The following is a 17,968-nucleotide window of genomic DNA, read 5'->3' as shown; positions in this document are numbered from 1 at the left end:
TATTTCTAGGTCTTTCAGAGAAAAAAGTTATAAACATTTTCGTATAGGTCTTTTTGTAAATATGTTTTCAACAGTCTTATGAAACTCCAAATCTGGAGAAAACATAAGTGTTCATCACAGGAGGATAGATAAACAAATTATGGTGTAGTCATATAATTTAACACTGCCTAGCAATATGAACAAATTACTAATACATACCACATGGGTGAATCTCATAGATATTTTGTCATGGAAAAAAAGCCAGCCACTAAAGAGCACATGTGTTTGATTTAAATGAAGTCCAACAACAGGCAAAAGTAATTTATAGTGACAGTAATCACCAGTCTTCCTGCTGGGGCAGAGAACTGTACAGAAAGAGGCTTAAGGGAATATTCTGAGGTGAGATAAATGTTCTGATTCTTTTTTGGGGTGGAGGTTATACATGTGCCAAAAGCCATTGAACTAGGCACTTAAAGATGTGTACATTTTACTACATGTAAATTATATGTCAATAAAAAAGAGAATTGTAGTGTGGATGTGAGAATTGTGTCTGTATTTGTGAGGAAGCCTATAAGGCATTGCTTTATTTTCATATAACATAATAAGCATAGAACATTTCCAAATCAAGTCATGATTTTTCCTGATATTTCTCTTCCTACATCATTACTTGCAGCATTTTCACAGCCTTGGGGGAAATTCAGTCAACAATTAACCAGACAATAAAAGCAAAGATGTTCACAAAAATATTGTCCTTTAAAAACACATCATTTTCTACATGGCTTAATTTAATCTCCTAGCAGAGGATTGCAGACACATGCCTTTAGTGGTGTGCTCAGCCATTGTAAATGACATATGGTATAATAAAAATAAAGCAACCCAGATAAATAAATAGCACATTTTTTATTTGTATTAAAAAATGAGAATCTAAATGCTTACATATCTGCTCAATTCTTATATGCTCAACTTTAAAGACATCTGAGAATTTATGAAAAATATCAGTATCTGTCAATGTCTGCTAAAAATCATAGATTATATCAGAAAACTACAATAAGAATTTTGTAACAAAGAAGTGCAGTTATGAATGGTTTGTGAATTTAAAAAATAATCTGTGCTAATAATTGCTCTACCAGCCTGGTCCTCCAAAGTAGATAGAATTGAAGATGACACTTATGTCTGCCGTATTTTGACTCTCTGGCAATATCAAATTATCATAATCTTTTTTTAGATCCACCAAAAGCTTAGAGAAAATTTCTAGGACTCCTTACATGAGCATTTACTTATTGTCATAAGCATGAAACGATTTACCAAGATCGGACGTGTTTTTTTGGAAAATAGTTTGGGTAGGAATGTGGAGGATGGCTAAGGGAGGGAGATGATCCCCGATAATCTGGATGGAACTGATTTAATCAGGTGGCAGGTCTCCAAAGTGGAGCTGAGGCATCTCTGAGATGAGGAAGGGATTCAGCCTGTGGACAACAGCTTTAGCCCATGACCACGATTTCCAGCCTGCTCCTCCTGCCAACCATCCCTGTGGATTTTGCACTTGCCTCATCAGTCCCCACAATCATGTAAGCCAGTTCCTTGCGATAAATATCTGAATATGTATCTACTGGCTGGTTCTGTTTCACACATTTGTGCAGGACTGTCATGTGTATGACATACCAGCATCCCTGGCTGCTAACAGTGATAAACAACAATTGTACCACCCCACCCCCAGTACACACATTCCTTAAGGGCCCCTAGTAGACAGTGCAGAGGTGATATACTGACTGAATCACTTGTTAGAGGTAAGGAAAAAACTAGAGACAAGAAAGTTGGATCTTGCAATGATCCAATGCAAGATAATGAGAATGAGAACTGAAAGGATAAGATGGATTTGTCAGACATTTCAAAGACAGAATTAGTAGAGCTTGCTAACAAAATGAATAAAGGATTTCAGAGAGAGAGAATTGAAGATGTCAAGATTACAATTAAGGTGATATGAGGAGAAAGAACATGACCGATCAAGGAAGGAGAATCCATTCACTGTGGACTTGCTGAGCGTAAGTACCTGTTAGACATGCAGGTAAATGTTGGGTTCAAAATACAGGTCTGGCACATGGAGAGACTGAGATCAGATAGGCAGCTTTGGTGCTCTCTAGCAAATGGGTGTGGAAATTATGTTGTGAAACACATCCCAACATATCTTGCCTCTGCAGAAAATTTTGTGCACTTCTCCAGAGCTCTTTTCTTCTATGATTAAGACCAGTTTATGAGGCTGAGATTTATAGACCCAGGAGAAGATAGGGGAAAAGAATACCTGGAGAAAAAGAAGGATGTAATAGATGCAAGGGTAGCTTCTGGCAGAAAGGTGGGAACTGGAAATTTCTTATGGAGCTCAAAATAAGAGCCTGCCAGAAGGAAGAGAAAATGAAAGAGCAAGTGCAAGCCTCCTTGTTTTTCCTTCTCACATCCACTCCAGCAAATGTGAACCTTGGGCTTAGAGTTGGGATGTTGATGGAGATACACAGATGGTTTGAGGGGGAAGCTGGGGTGCAGACAGAAAAGACGGAGAGCTTCGAAGAAGCTTCATGATCATCATAACACTATATACATAAGGTCCATGAGAGTAAAGTCCTTGTCTGTTTTGCTCACTGTGGTATACTTTGTACACATAGTGCCTGACACCTATTAGGCACTCAATAAATACTTGTTGAATGAATAATTGAGTTGTAGGCATCTGGGAAAGAAGAACAGAAAAGGATGAAGAAGGCACTGGAGCTGATGGGGCTGAGATAGGGTCGCCTAGTGCCAGTGAGTTCCCCATGGGCTGTGTGTGGTGTGGATGGGAATCCAAAGCCCCCATGTGTCTTGTGCCAATGTAGGAGACAGCTCTGGGGCTGGCAGGTGAGTTCACTTGGCCATCACGGCACTGAGGGCCACAGAGCAGGCTGTTTAAAATAAGAATGCCAAGAAAGTCACAATCAAGCCTCAGAGGATGAAAAACAGTAACCCCAAGGTGGGAGTTGAGGCATCATGGGTAATTCCTTGGGTTTAAACCATGATGATTAAAGAGGCCATGAGTTACAGATGCCATAAACATTTAATAAGGACAGAGGTCAGCATCCCAAAATCACAGGGTTCATGTTATCTAAGTTCAGCAGGGGCCAATAGAAGAAGACCAGAGCCCCTGCCCCTCTCCCATCAACATGGGGATGCTTAAGCTCTCTCCTCTACTCTGCTGCCATCTTTGGAAGAGGATATGGAGAAGAGAACCCTCGGGATAGTAAAGAAACCTTTATACCAAAAGAGACTGATATAATTGATCCTGACTATTACCACCATTTTCTGCTACCAGCATAAACAGGGGTTCAAAACAAAATGACACATAATTATAGAAAATAATGTTCCCATCTTGTACACCAATTTTTATCTCAATTCATATGAAATGAAATACCATGGGACTAGACAGAAACCAAGGGAAGCGCAAGAGAGGCAGAACATTTAAAGTTAAAAGGCCAGGGTTGGAAGAGAAAATGAGGAAGAGTATTCAAAGAGAGAAGACAGAAACCAGGACAGAGGAGAGTAATGGAAAACACTCAGGGGTAAAAAACATTAAAAAGCAGGTAAGTACAATAAGAAATAATTAGCCCCTAGTGAGGTGGAGCTGGCAGTGAGCCAAGATTGTGCCACTGTACTCCAGCCTGGGCAACAGAGCAAGACTCTGTCTCAAAAAACAAAAAAAGAAAAAAGAAAAAGAAAAAAGAAATAATTAGCCTGCAGTTTGGCAACTTGGTTGTTAGGTATTTTGGAGAAATTCAAAGTTTTAGTCCACATTACCCACAGGATTTAATTCAAACAGCTTAATGACGTATTCACAAACACCCATCATCTAGCTCCAGCCTACTTCCCCAGGCTTTTCAGACTACACATATAAAAATACGCATTATAAATCAGCAGAACCAACTTTCGGTCCTGGGGCTGTCCCTAACTATCTGGATGACCTTAGACAACTCTTTTAACTTCTCCTGGTTTCCCTTTCTTTGTGCAATCAAAACATAAAACAATTCCATTTCTAAGTTTGATTCTTAGTATGAAGTGAGCTGAGCTGGAGTTTCTGCACCACTTACTTTTTTTTTTTTTTTTTTTTTGAGTCGGAGTCTCACTCTGTCACCCAGGCTGGAGTGCAGTGGCACCATCTCAGCTCACTGCAAGCTCCGCCTCCCGGGTTCATGCCATTCTCCTGCCTCAGCCTCCCGAGTAGCTGGGACTACAGGTGCCCGCCACCACGCCCGGCTAATTTTTTGTATTTTCAGTAGAGACGGGATTTCACCATGTTAGCCAGGATGGTCTCAATCTCCTGACCTCGTGATCCACTCGCCTTGGCCTCCCAAAGTGCTGGGATTACAGGCATGAGCCACTGCGCCTGGCCTGCACTTACGTTATTCTTTTCCATCCAGGAGTGACTTCCTTATCTAGTTGTCAAGACCCTATCTTCGTTTGGCTCTGAGAGCCTCCCTAGGCTTCATTTATTCATTTCCCTCTCTTATCTCATTTATTTACCCAAACTGTTTGGAATCATTAGAAAATTCCTCCTGCATATGCACATCTATCTTGTCTTTCCAAGTAGATTATCAGCTACTTCATGACTGGGGTCATTGTTTATAATTTTTTATAAACTTCACTGTACCAAGCGTAATGCTTACATTCAGAAGACATCCAACAAATCATTGTTCCTTCAGTATTAGTTATATACCACAGGCAGTTTCAATCTTTCTCTCTTTGTGTTATAGATGTGAAAGCAGTTCTCCAAACTGAACAAACTTACTAAACTAGTAAAAAGAAATCATCATTCAGTCTTTAAATAGGGGTGGTGAAGATAAACTTCCTGTCAAATATCACTGGAAAAGAAGCTGTGATACCCGCAAGCCTCGCACTGAGAGCATGCTTCTCTCGTGATTTCTCTTCAGTCTCCCTGGAATACTTAATTCTGCTCCATTTCTGCATGTACAAATATGCTTTTTTCACCCATTTAAGTATTAGTCTAGAGGTGTATCTACAAACTCCCAATAATTCTAATGGAACTGAGGTTTCTCATTGATTCTCCAGGTTTTGTCAGGCTGAATTTCTTTAATACACATTATTGTATTTGTTGGAAAAGATATAAGCAGTAGACTCTTCAGAAATGTCTTTAATTGATTTTTCTGCCTGGGATATAAGATCTATAGGGTAATGATTCTCAGTGTTCACTACACTGTGAACAGTGACAAAACATGAATCACGATTTTCACTATTACAATGCCACAGTACCCTCTACATGACAATACCCTTCTAATTATTGCACATTTAAGTTAAAATTTTACTTCCTTTTGCTCTGCGTAATTCTTATCATTCTCAACTCTATGCTCTCCTTATGATCTCTTATTTTAAGTTATAAGAATCAGAAAACATTCTTCAAAAGGAAAGGTTTGCTTCACTTTCGTAGTGGGCAAACCACAGTACACAGAGTGAACATTTTAGTGAAGACTTCTCTGTCCTTCTAAAATATATATTAGTACTTACCTGCAGTAGACCATTATAAAAATTGCCATAATTAAGAATAGACTAAAACATGAAAGTAAATAGAATACTTCCGCATGAAATAGAAGCCTTTAATGTTTCTTATCGTTTGCTTACTCACTAATTTGCAAATTTCAGTAATTCACAATGGATCTCCTTATTGATGCTGGGAATTCATAAAGTTCTACTGAACCCACTAATTTCTCTTTCCCTTGACTATAATTTATCATTGGATTGTGTAACTGCATTATTGATATTAACTGCTCTGGGAGAACATTCCACTATATCTGAAATGAGATAATCATAATACTCCTTAAGAAAAAAGAGTCATAAAATTTTACACTTATAGTTTTTCTGCAGCAGTGGTACAGATGTAAGTTTTTTAAAAATAATAATTGGTCCCCAGTGAGAAAAATGCCAATTAACTGCATACTGTCTTTTGATGAAATGCAATCTTACTTCCTTCTTGCTTCTTGAATAAAGCTGCATTTTTCCTTTTAGTTAACATTTGCTTAACCTTGAAATGAAAATATATTAGTAGACTTAAAATAGTGCAAAAGGAGAAAGTATTGTATGACTGTTTAAAGCAGGAATATAAACTTTGCTTTGAAGTAAAGCATTTCTCTATGGTCCATAAAAACCTGAATGCTCAATGAGGACACTGAGGCTGGCTAGCAGCAGGTGCTAATAAATATGCATTAACTGTATGCCTGACATATGGATTTAATGTAGAGACTCCTTGGACAAGATGGCACTAGATTAACAAGTTCCATCAACAAACTATTCTAACAAAAGCAATGCTCGTTTTATATAATTGATGCTATCTTACAATTTAAGCCACTTTTAAAGTCATACAGTATATTCAAACACATTAACTCCTTTATCCTAGTACCCTCTGAGGTGGATAATATCTTCCACCCCTTAATTTACAGATGAGTATACGACCTCTGGAACATTAAAATCCCTCCCTTGGCTTCAGAGCTCTCCCTTTATTTTACCTGGCGATGGCCTGAGAGCTAGATTTCTACAGCTAAAATGACTTTGCAAATACACATGGAAATATTGATAGAGGAAATTATATGGTATCTGGGATTTACCTCAGAATAATCTGGGGAAGACAGGAAGCAGGTGGGAATACAGATGATACAGGATTAGCCCTGAATAGCTAACTGTTGAAGCTGGGATGGGTACAGGAAGCAATCTTTGCATTTATAAACGTTTGAAATTTTCCATAATAAAGAATTTTTTAAGCTGAGAAGTACCAATAAATAGATAAGTAATGGTCCTTCTCAAGGTGTTTTGCTAAAGATAACAGACTTTCTGCTGTTACATTGTAAACTAATGCCACTCAGCCCCACATCAGCCACATGAATCTAATATGAAATGACTCTTTCACATACAACTGGAAATTAGCTAAGTAGCTCGGTAGTGCAGAACTTAATAACAGAAGGCCCCAAATATCTAAGATATATAGAAATAGCTAAATCTCTTGCATTTTAGTCTACTAGGAATAATCTAGTTAGAATGCAACATGACATACATAGAATGATGTGTTTCTCATTGTTGCCTAGTTATTAGGAAGTCAGGTAGTAAAATAAAAAGCAAAGTGAGCTCTAACTCCCTGTCTGAGATTTTACTGTGTTCAGTAAGGGCTATAACTCCAAGTTATATGCTCCTTTACATAAACGTATAACTTAAATAATCATCATGGAATGTTCTGCAAAATTACAGCTAGGCTCAGCATTTAAGGCAATGAAGATGAAAGAGTTTCCTTCCCAAATGAAAACTACATTAAATCTTCAACTTCTGGATTCCAAATACCTTAAGACAAACCCACTAAACAGTAGTACTTTCCTTATTTTCAGAAAGGAGTTCACTGGAAAACACTGTTATTCAAGAAATCAGAACTGCCTCTTTGAGTCCAAGTTCTTACATAATTTTCCCAGCTTAGATGGAGTAGGTCCTTAGGATCCTGGGAAGGAATTTAATGACCAGGTACCCTAAGAAACAGTTTTATGATCCAATTGCCTTGGGTCCACCCCTGAGACAGAAAAAAAAAAAATGGATGTAAAGCCCCTTACCAGGTCACCACTGGGTGGAGGCCCAAAGCACGAGCAAACAACAGAACATTGATCGTGATTGCAAAAAAGACACAGAAGAAAGAAAATAAGAGACAGCAACAAGAGCATCACTGGCACTGTCACTTGCACATGTGGACATTTGTAGCTTTGGCATCTCTTTTCCAAGCAATGTTCAGAAATATACTTAAATATCAAAACAATCTAAAGGTTCTTGGCAAGAAAAATAAAAAGCATATTCTGATTTGAAGCATGGCAACATTATTAATACCACAAATGGCAACGAAAGAAATTGCAAAGACCAATATGAAAAATTTTAAAGGCAAATGTTATTTCCTTCTCTGAATTAACTCACAACATTTTCATCTATATTCCCAAAAGTTGCAGTCAGACTGCTGAAGAAATTAAATATAAGCATTCACTGCTAATTTTACAAAGTTTGTAACTTAAACTTCACTAAGAGAACTTTGTGATACCTCTGATTTTTGCAAAATACAATAAATTATGGGTTCATTCTTAGGAAGGTCAGTTATATTTAATTATTTTAATTTATGTATAAGATACAGAAATGGATATATATGTAACTATAATACTTAAATATTGCATGTAACTATTTTTCTAACTTTCGATGAATGTTCCTTAAAACAAGCATGAACAACTTCAGACAGAGCATTAGAGTGCATCATGAACAGATTAAAATATTTGCACTTACGTGAGATAGAAGAGCCAGCTCATGGTGACATGTGACGGCGTTCCGGTTGGCTTCCATAAAATACCTTTGTGTGCGTCTTCGTTCCCGTTCTAGCTTCTTCTCCAAGGACAACTGGGATGTAGATAAGTTGTCTAAATATTTCATCATGACATCTGATATCATCGAACTGACTTGTACAATATCTGGACGAGCTTCTGCATCAGGAGTGAGGCACCTAAGATAACATTAGGTAATTATAACTTTCTGGTCAATGTTGGGAACAGGCCACAGAGTGTAAAGGATCAAGGTTAAACTCCACTGTGTCCCCTCTATGGTATTTTCACCTAAGATAACCTGGGGTAAGATGGATATCAAGCACAGCTTTGAGTCCAAGACTTCTCAAAAGGCATTTGGAAAGCTAAGGAAGGAAAAGGAGGCAGCACTATTCTCTTTGCACTTGGGCTGGAAGGTAAGGGTTCCAGGCTGAGCATGAAGATGCTCTTTGGGTCTCAGGATGGGCAGATGGGATCATCTTCTCCTGCACGGGTTGGCTGCTTTCTGAAATCACTGCTAACTCACTGGCAGATGAAAAAAAAAAAAAAAAAAAAAAAAAAAAAGCCCAGTATCTAAGCCTTTCATTAGTGCAGATATTCAAATTCTTAGACTGCAGATGTTTAAACTGCTTCAAGGTAATATTAGCAGCTGAATTATCAGCTGAGCTTTTTTAAAAATCAAAAAAAAAAAAGCAACATAAGCTAGTTTTATAAATTATATAGCTACATATTATGGCACATGGGAATGGAAATGACCTTTGTTCTCCTAGCATATAGTCATCTCCTTGCCTAAGGTTACTCTCCTGGTCCTGTATTTGCCATTATTGGAAAAGGCACCAAAAAGAAGATGCAGTTTAGCATCATAACTCAGCATGCAGGCTCTGGATCATTTTGCTGGGGTTTAAAACCTCATTTACCATTTATTAGGTCAGATCCTGGGCAAGTTACATAGCTTCTAAGTCTCAGGTAGCCCACCTGTAAAATGAGATGATTATAGTATCTACCTCATTAAACTGGTATGGTGTTTGAATGAGGTCATTTCTGTGAAGGGCACACACATTGTAAAATTTCAATAAATTGAGAAGAAAATCCACACTTGTATGTATCCTCCATCCCTTCCTACATTTAACAAACACCAAGTCCTGTGACTTCTACCTTCTAAATATTTCTTGAATCCACATCCTTCCCCTGTTATCCCACAGCTATTTGGCTATTACATCACTTACTTGGACTACTGAAGGAGTCTCCTAAATAACATACTCATTTCTCATCTACCTCTGGTCTGTACTGTAAACTGCTAACCAGAATAATATTCCTAAATCTGACTACATTATTTCTCTACTCAAAATTCTTCAATAGTTCTCATGGTCCAATAGGATAAAATTAAAATTCCCAGAATGCTACACAAGGTCTCTCTTGAACTGGCTATTACCTTCCTCCACTCTTTCCCCTCCTCCAGCAACACATCCAATGTGACTACCTGCACTTCCCCAAATAGCACCTGTCCTATACCCCCATTTGTTTGCTTATTTTATTCCATATGCTTGATTTTTTTTTCTTTTGCCAATGGTATCTTATCTTTCCCAGCCATCATCTGTTATATACTTGCCAAAATCCCACTCTTTTTCCAGGCTCCATTAGGAATACTTTTGGACTGCCCTCAGACAGATATCCTGAGCCCCTTTTGTACATTCTTTTTGCACCATTTGCACTTAAGTACTTAAAACTATTGTAATTATTTTATTATAATGGTCTGTTTCACCACTACACTGGAAACTTCTTCAGAAGAGGGACATGTGTCCTCTTCACTATGATCTCCCAGCACATACAATGGAATCTGAGTCCTGATAGCTATTCAGTAAATGAATGAATCAATCAATGAATAAATCCACAAACAAACTCAGCCTAACATCTAAAAGTTTACCTAACTATAACCCAAAATATTTGGCCATAGACTTTTGGATTCCCAGGAACACTTCCTACCAGAAGTTCCAGGATAGCCTCGTTGCTCTGAAATGACTCCCTGCTTAGGTATTTCAGAGAAATTCTTAAAAGCAACTGAATCAGAGTAATAATACATGCTAAAGATGGTCTACCAATTATTCTGTAAACAAATAAGCATAAGATCTGGTCCTAGAAAAAACTGGGGATGTTCTCACCTCATCTACTTTGTCCCCACTCCACTCTGAGAGGCCAGATGGAAAGAATTAGAAGGATACCTTGTTCAATTACATTCATGTCATGTTTTAAGATATAAAGAATTGAAAGGGGTGAAAAATATAAAGATCCATTTGTCCCTGGAGCTAGCTGAAAGTATTAACTTTGTTAGTCCTCATGACTGCTTCTGAAGCAAAGCATCAGGCAGCTTATGCAACCAGGCACAGAGAAAGAAAAATAAAGCAATTGTTTTAATAGAATATTTTATGCATAAAAGGATAAGTTCTTCCTTTTTAAAAAGTAAACAGACAATATTCTCTTAATAGTATACTGGTAGGTAAAAATAGTAATCCTGGTACTGAGCAGAACAACAACAAAAAATAGTTATTTTCTGCCCCAAACTCCTCAGGGTTGCTAAGTTATTCTCCCAATTTGAAGGCCTGCTAGGAAAGACAAGTTTCAATAACAAATGTACTTGTACACCACATGAGCAAACAGGAAAAAAGAAAGATACTGCACATTAGAAATGCAAACTGTGTGAGCTCTACTTGACAAGGATGTGAAAAATAATGAGAAGATAGTAAAATAGAGGAAAGAAGATATATATGATTAGAAACAATATATTGTTTAGGAATGATTATAATAAACATTTCTGTCAAGAGCGATCTTCTGTTTCAAAGGCTGTATCAAATTACTAAAGATTGGCTGTGAGCCTGATCTTTTGCTGAGTCATAATTGATCATTAAGAACACTTGCCTTTATGTGTCCCTTGCATCATTGCTTTAAGAAAATAGGAAATTTGAGTTTGTTCCCTAATTCTTTCAGAACTCAATTTTTTAATACTAAAAATCCAAAGCAAATTAAATATGCAATTGCATATAATTCATGATTGATTTCAGTTTTAAGTCAAATTTTCTAAAGATAAAACTTTATTTGGAATGTAAACCCAGACAATGAGGAGTCTTAAATAACTTTAAATAAAAATCAGTTTACTACAGAATGCACCCTGCAATCTTAATTTATTATCAGATATAAAATTGAATTGTCAGTTCTAACTTATTATGGCATCTTAGTATTTTGAATTAAAAGAAACCTCAAGTTAAGAAGCTCTTGCCCTCAGCAAAGCCTTCACAGACGCTGGTCTGGGAAATGCTGCTTACTATTTGAGAGTTAATGATTGTCCAGGTCTCAGATTACATGGCCTTTCTTCAAAGAAACTTTTCCCAAATTCCCAGAGTAAGACAGGTCCTCTCATTGGCAATGAGGTAATCTCTCATTGCCCCCTTTACCAATTTCCATCACATTTATCACAATTTGCTTTATAGACTTCATTCTGTAAATCATACAACATCATTAATAATAATAATAATAATACCTAATTTCATTGAGTGCCTACCACTTGCTGGGTACTGTGTTAAGTGTGTCAGAAGCATTATCTTATTTAAGCTTTAAAACAACCCCATGGGAGGGCGGAGCAAGATGGCGGAATAGGAACAGCTCCAGTCTCCAACTCCCAGCGCGAGCCACACAGAAGACCGGTGATTTCTGCATTTTCAACTGAGGTACTGGGTTCATCTCACTGGGGAGTGCCGGACGATCGGTGCTGGTCAGCTGCTACAGCCCGACCAGCGAGAGCTGAAGCAGGGCGAGGCATCGCCTCACCTGGGAAGCGCAAGGGGGAAGGGAATCCCTTTTCCTAGCCAGGGGAACTGAAACACACAACACCTGGAAAAGCGGGTAACTCCCACCCCAATACAGCGCTTTAAGCAAACAGGCACACCAGGAGATCATATCCCACACCTGGCCGGGAGGGTCCCACGCCCACGGAGCCTCCCTCATTGCTAGCACAGCAGTCTGTGATCTACCGGCAAGGCAGCAGCGAGGCTGGGGGAGGGGCGCCTGCCATTGCTGAGGCTTAAGTAGGTAAACAAAGCCACTGGGAAGCTCGAACTGGGTAGAGCTCACAGCAGCTCAAGGAAACCTGCCTGTCTCTGTAGACTCCACCTCTGGGGACAGGGCACAGTAAACAATAACAAACACAGCAGAAGCCTCTGCAGACGCAAACGACTCTGTCTGACAGCTTTGAAGAGAGCAGTGGATCTCCCAACACGGAGGTTGAGATCTGAGAAGGGACAGACTCCCTGCTCAAGTGGGCCCCTGACCCCTGAGTAGCCTAACTGGGAGACATCCCCCACTAGGGGCAGTCTGACACCCCACACCTCACAGGGTGGAGTACACCCCTGAGAGGAAGCTTCCAAAGCAAGAATCAGACAGGTACACTCGCTGTTCAGAAATATTCTATCTTCTGCAGCCTCTGCTGCTGATACCCAGGCAAACAGGGTCTGGAGTGGACCTCAAGCAATCTCCAGCAGACCTACAGCTGAGGGTCCTGACTGTTAGAAGGAAAACTATCAAACAGGAAGGACACCTACACCAAAACCCCATCAGTACATCACCATCATCAAAGACCAGAGGCAGATAAAACCACAAAGATGGGGGGAAAAGCAGGGCAGAAAAGCTGGAAATTCAAAAAATAAGAGCGCATCTCCCCCGGCAAAGGAGCGCAGCTCATCGCCAGCAACGGATCAAAGCTGGACGGAGAATGACTTTGACGAGATGAGAGAAGAAGGCTTCAGTCCATCAAATTTCTCAGAGCTAAAGGAGGAATTACGTACCCAGCGTAAAGAAACTAAAAATCTTGAAAAAAAAAGGGGAAGAATTGATGGCTAGAGTAATTAATGCAGAGAAGGTCCTAAACGAAATGAAAGAGATGAAAACCATGACACGAGAAATACGTGACAAATGCACAAGCTTCAGTAACCGACTCGATCAACTGGAAGAAAGAGTATCAGCGATTGAGGATCAAATGAATGAAATGAAGCTAGAAGAGAAACCAAAAGAAAAAAGAAGAAAAAGAAATGAACAAAGCCTGCAAGAAGTATGGGATTATGTAAAAAGACCAAATCTACGTCTGATTGGGGTGCCTGAAAGTGAGGGGGAAAATGGAACCAAGTTGGAAAACACTCTTCAGGATATCATCCAGGAGAACTTCCCCAACCTAGTAGGGCAGGCCAACATTCAAATCCAGGAAATACAGAGAACGCCACAAAGATACTCCTCGAGAAGAGCAACTCCAAGACACATAATTGCCAGATTCACCAAAGTTGAAATGAAGGAAAAAATCTTAAGGGCAGCCAGAGAGAAAGGTCGGGTTACCCACAAAGGGAAGCCCATCAGACTAACAGCAGATCTCTCGGCAGAAACTCTACAAGCCAGAAGAGAGTGGGGGCCAATATTCAACATTCTTAAAGAAAAGAATTTTAAACCCAGAATTTCATATCCAGCCAAACTAAGTTTCATAAGTGAAGGAGAAATACAATCCTTTACAGATAAGAAAATGCTTAGAGATTTTGTCACCACTAGGCCTGCCTTACAAGAGACCCTGAAGGAAGCACTAAACATGGAAAGGAACAACTGGTACCAGCCATTGCAAAAACATGCCAAAATGTAAAGACCATCGAGGCTAGGAAGAAACTGCATCAACTAACGAGCAAAATAACCAGTTAATATAATGGCAGGATCAAGTTCACACATAACAATCTTAACCTTAAATGTAAATGGACTAAATGCTCCAATTAAAAGACACAGACTGGCAAACTGGATAAAGAGTCAAGACCCATCAGTCTGCTGTATTCAGGAGACCCATCTCACACGCAGAGACATACATAGGCTCAAAATAAAGGGATGGAGGAAGATTTACCAAGCAAATGGAAAACAAAAAAAAGCGGGGGTTGCAATACTAGTCTCTGATAAAACAGACTTTAAACCATCAAAGATCAAAAGAGACAAAGAAGGCCATTACATAATGGTAAAGGGATCAATTCAACAGGAAGAGCTAACTATCCTAAATATATATGCACCCAATACAGGATCACCCAGATTCATCAAGCAAGTCCTTAGAGACTTACAAAGAGACTTAGACTCCCATACAATAATAATGGGAGACTTCAACACTCCACTGTCAACATTAGACAGATCAACGAGACAGAAAGTTAACAAGGATATCCAGGAATTGAACTCATCTCTGCAGCAAGCAGACCTAATAGACATCTATAGAACTCTCCACCCCAAATCAACAGAATATACATTCTTCTCAGTACCACATCGTACTTACTCCAAAATTGACCACGTAATTGGAAGTAAAGCACTCCTCAGCAAATGTACAAGAACAGAAATTATAACAAACTGTCTCTCAGACCACAGTGCAATCAAACTAGAACTCAGGACTAAGAAACTCAATCAAAACCGCTCAACTACATGGAAACTGAACAACCTGCTCCTGAATGACTACTGGGTACATAACGAAATGAAGGCAGAAATAAAGATGTTCTTTGAAACCAATGAGAACAAAGATACAACATACCAGAATCTCTGGGACACATTTAAAGCAGTGTGTAGAGGGAAATTTATAGCACTAAACGCCCACAAGAGAAAGCAGGAAAGATCTAAAATTGACACTCTAACATCGCAATTAAAAGAACTAGAGAAGCAAGAGCAAACACATTCGAAAGCTAGCAGAAGGCAAGAAATAACCAAGATCAGAGCAGAATTGAAGGAGATAGAGACACAAAAAACCCTCCAAAAAATCAATGAATCCAGGAGTTGGTTTTTTGAAAAGATCAACAAAATTGACAGACCACTAGCAAGACTAATAAAGAAGAAAAGAGAGAAGAATCAAATCGACGCAATTAAAAATGATAAAGGGGATATCACCACCGACCCCACAGAAATACAAACTACCATCAGAGAATACTATAAACACCTCTACGCAAATAAACTGGAAAATCTAGAAGAAATGGATAATTTCCTGGACACTTACACTCTTCCAAGACTAAACCAGGAAGAAGTTGAATCCCTGAATAGACCAATAGCAGGCTCTGAAATTGAGGCAATAATTAATAGCCTACCAACCAAAAAAAGTCCAGGACCAGATGGATTCACAGCTGAATTCTACCAGAGGTAAAAGGAGGAGTTGGTACCATTCCTTCTGAAACTATTCCAATCAATAGAAAAAGAGGGAATCCTCCCTAACTCATTTTATGAGGCCAACATCATCCTGATAACAAAGCCTGGCAGAGACACAACAAAAAAAGAGAATTTTAGACCAATATCCCTGATGAACATCGATGCAAAAATCCTCAATAAAATACTGGCAAACCGGATTCAGCAACACATCAAAAAGCTTATCCACCATGATCAAGTGGGCTTCATCCCTGGGATGCAAGGCTGGTTCAACATTCGCAAATCAATAAACATAATCCAGCATATAAACAGAACCAAAGACAAGAACCACATGATTATCTCAATAGATGCAGAAAAGGCTTTTGACAAAATTCAACAGCCCTTCATGCTAAAAACGCTCAATAAATTCGGTATTGATGGAATGTACCTCAAAATAATAAGAGCTATTTATGACAAACCCACAGCCAATATCATACTGAATGGGCAAAAACTGGAAACATTCTCTTTGAAAACTGGCACAAGACAGGGATGCCCTCTCTCACCACTCCTATTCAACATAGTGTTGGAAGTTCTGGCTAGGGCAATTAGGCAAGAGAAAGAAATCAAGTGTATTCAGTTAGGAAAAGAAGAAGTCAAATTGTCCCTGTTTGCAGATGACATGATTGTATATTTAGAAAACCCCATTGTCTCAGCCCAAAATCTCCTTAAGCTGATAAGCAACTTCAGCAAAGTCTCAGGATACAAAATTGATGTGCAAAAATCACAAGCATTCTTATACACCAGTAACAGACAAACAGAGAGCCAAATCAGGAATGAACTTCCATTCACAATTGCTTCAATGAGAATAAAATACCTAGGAATCCAACTTACAAGGGATGTAAAGGACCTCTTCAAGGAGAACTACAAACCACTGCTCAGTGAAATAAAAGAGGACACAAACAAATGGAAGAACATACCATGCTCATGGATAGGATGAATCAATATTTTGAAAATGGCCATACTGCCCAAGGTAATTTATAGATTCAATGCCATCCCCATCAAGCTACCAATGAGTTTCTTCACAGAATTGGAAAAAACTGCTTTAAAGTTCATGTGGAACCAAAAAAGAGCCCGCATCTCCAAGACAATCCTAAGTCAAAAGAACAAAGCTGGAGGCATCATGCTACCTGACTTCAAACTATACTACAAGGCTACAGTAACCAAAACAGCATGGTACTGGTACCAAAACAGAGATATAGACCAATGGAACAGAACAGAGTCCTCAGAAATAATACCACACATCTACAGCCATCTGATCTTTGACAAACCTGAGAGAAACAAGAAATGGGGAAAGGATTCCCTATTTAATAAATGGTGCTGGGAAAATTGGCTAGCCATAAGTAGAAAGCTGAAACTGGATCCTTTCCTTACTCCTTATACGAAAATTAATTCAAGATGGATTAGAGACTTAAATGTTAGACCTAATACCATAAAAATCCTAGAGGAAAACCTAGGTAGTACCATTCAGGACATAGGCATGGGCAAAGACTTCATGTCTAAAACACCAAAAGCAACAGCAGCAAAAGCCAAAATTGACAAATGGGATCTAATTAAACTAAAGAGCTTCTGCACAGCAAAAGAAACTACCATCAAAGTGAACAGGCAACCTACAGAACGGGAGAAAATTTTTGCAATCTACACATCTGACAAAGGGCTAATATCCAGAACCTACAAAGAACTCAAACAAATTTACAAGAAAAAAACAACCCCATCAAAAAGTGGGCAAAGGATATGAACAGACATTTCTCAAAAGAAGACATTCATACAGCCAACAGACACATGAAAAAATGCTCATCATCACTGGCCATCAGAGAAATGCAAATCAAAACCACAATGAGATACCATCTCACACCAGTTAGAATGGTGATCATTAAAAAGTCAGGAAACAACAGGTGCTGGAGAGGATGTGGAGAAATAGGAACGCTTTTACACTGTTGGTGGGATTGTAAACTAGTTCAACCATTATGGAAAACAGTATGGCGATTCCTCAAGGATCTAGAACTAGATGTACCATATGACCCAGCCATCCCATTACTGGGTATATACCGAAAGGATTATAAATTATGCTGCTATAAAGACACATGCACACGTATGTTTATTGCAGCACTATTCACAATAGCAAAGACTTGGAATCAACCCAAATGTCCATCAGTGGCAGATTGGATTAAGAAAATGTGGCACATATACACCATGGAATACTATGCAGCCATAAAAAAGGATGAGTTTGTGTCCTTTGTAGGGACATGGATGAAGCTGGAAACCATCATTCTTAGCAAACTATCACAAGAACAGAAAACCAAACACCGCATGTTCTCACTCATAGGTGGGAACTGAACAATGAGATCACTTGGACTCAGGAAGGGGAACATCACACACCGGGGCCTATCATGGGGAGGGGGTAGGGGGGAGGG

The 17,968-nt window shown here is 38.9% G+C and overlaps 1 protein-coding gene across 18 annotated transcripts in view; it reads right to left on the bottom strand.

The window, feature by feature from the left end:
- Window positions 1-17,968, bottom strand: part of LOC105488951 (NIMA related kinase 10) — a 271,931-nt gene that overhangs the window by 76,289 nt on the left and 177,674 nt on the right. For all 18 annotated transcript variants that reach the window (XM_071090789.1, XM_071090797.1, XM_071090798.1 and 15 more), the window contains one exon: window positions 8,308-8,521. In XM_071090789.1, coding sequence (XP_070946890.1) covers window positions 8,308-8,521 — 214 coding nt within the window. The remainder of the gene's footprint in view (window positions 1-8,307; window positions 8,522-17,968) is intronic.

This window comes from Macaca nemestrina, chromosome 2 (genome assembly GCF_043159975.1).
Source record: "Macaca nemestrina isolate mMacNem1 chromosome 2, mMacNem.hap1, whole genome shotgun sequence".
Lineage (NCBI taxonomy): Eukaryota > Metazoa > Chordata > Mammalia > Primates > Cercopithecidae > Macaca > Macaca nemestrina.
This window is presented reverse-complemented; position numbering and strand designations above follow the sequence as displayed.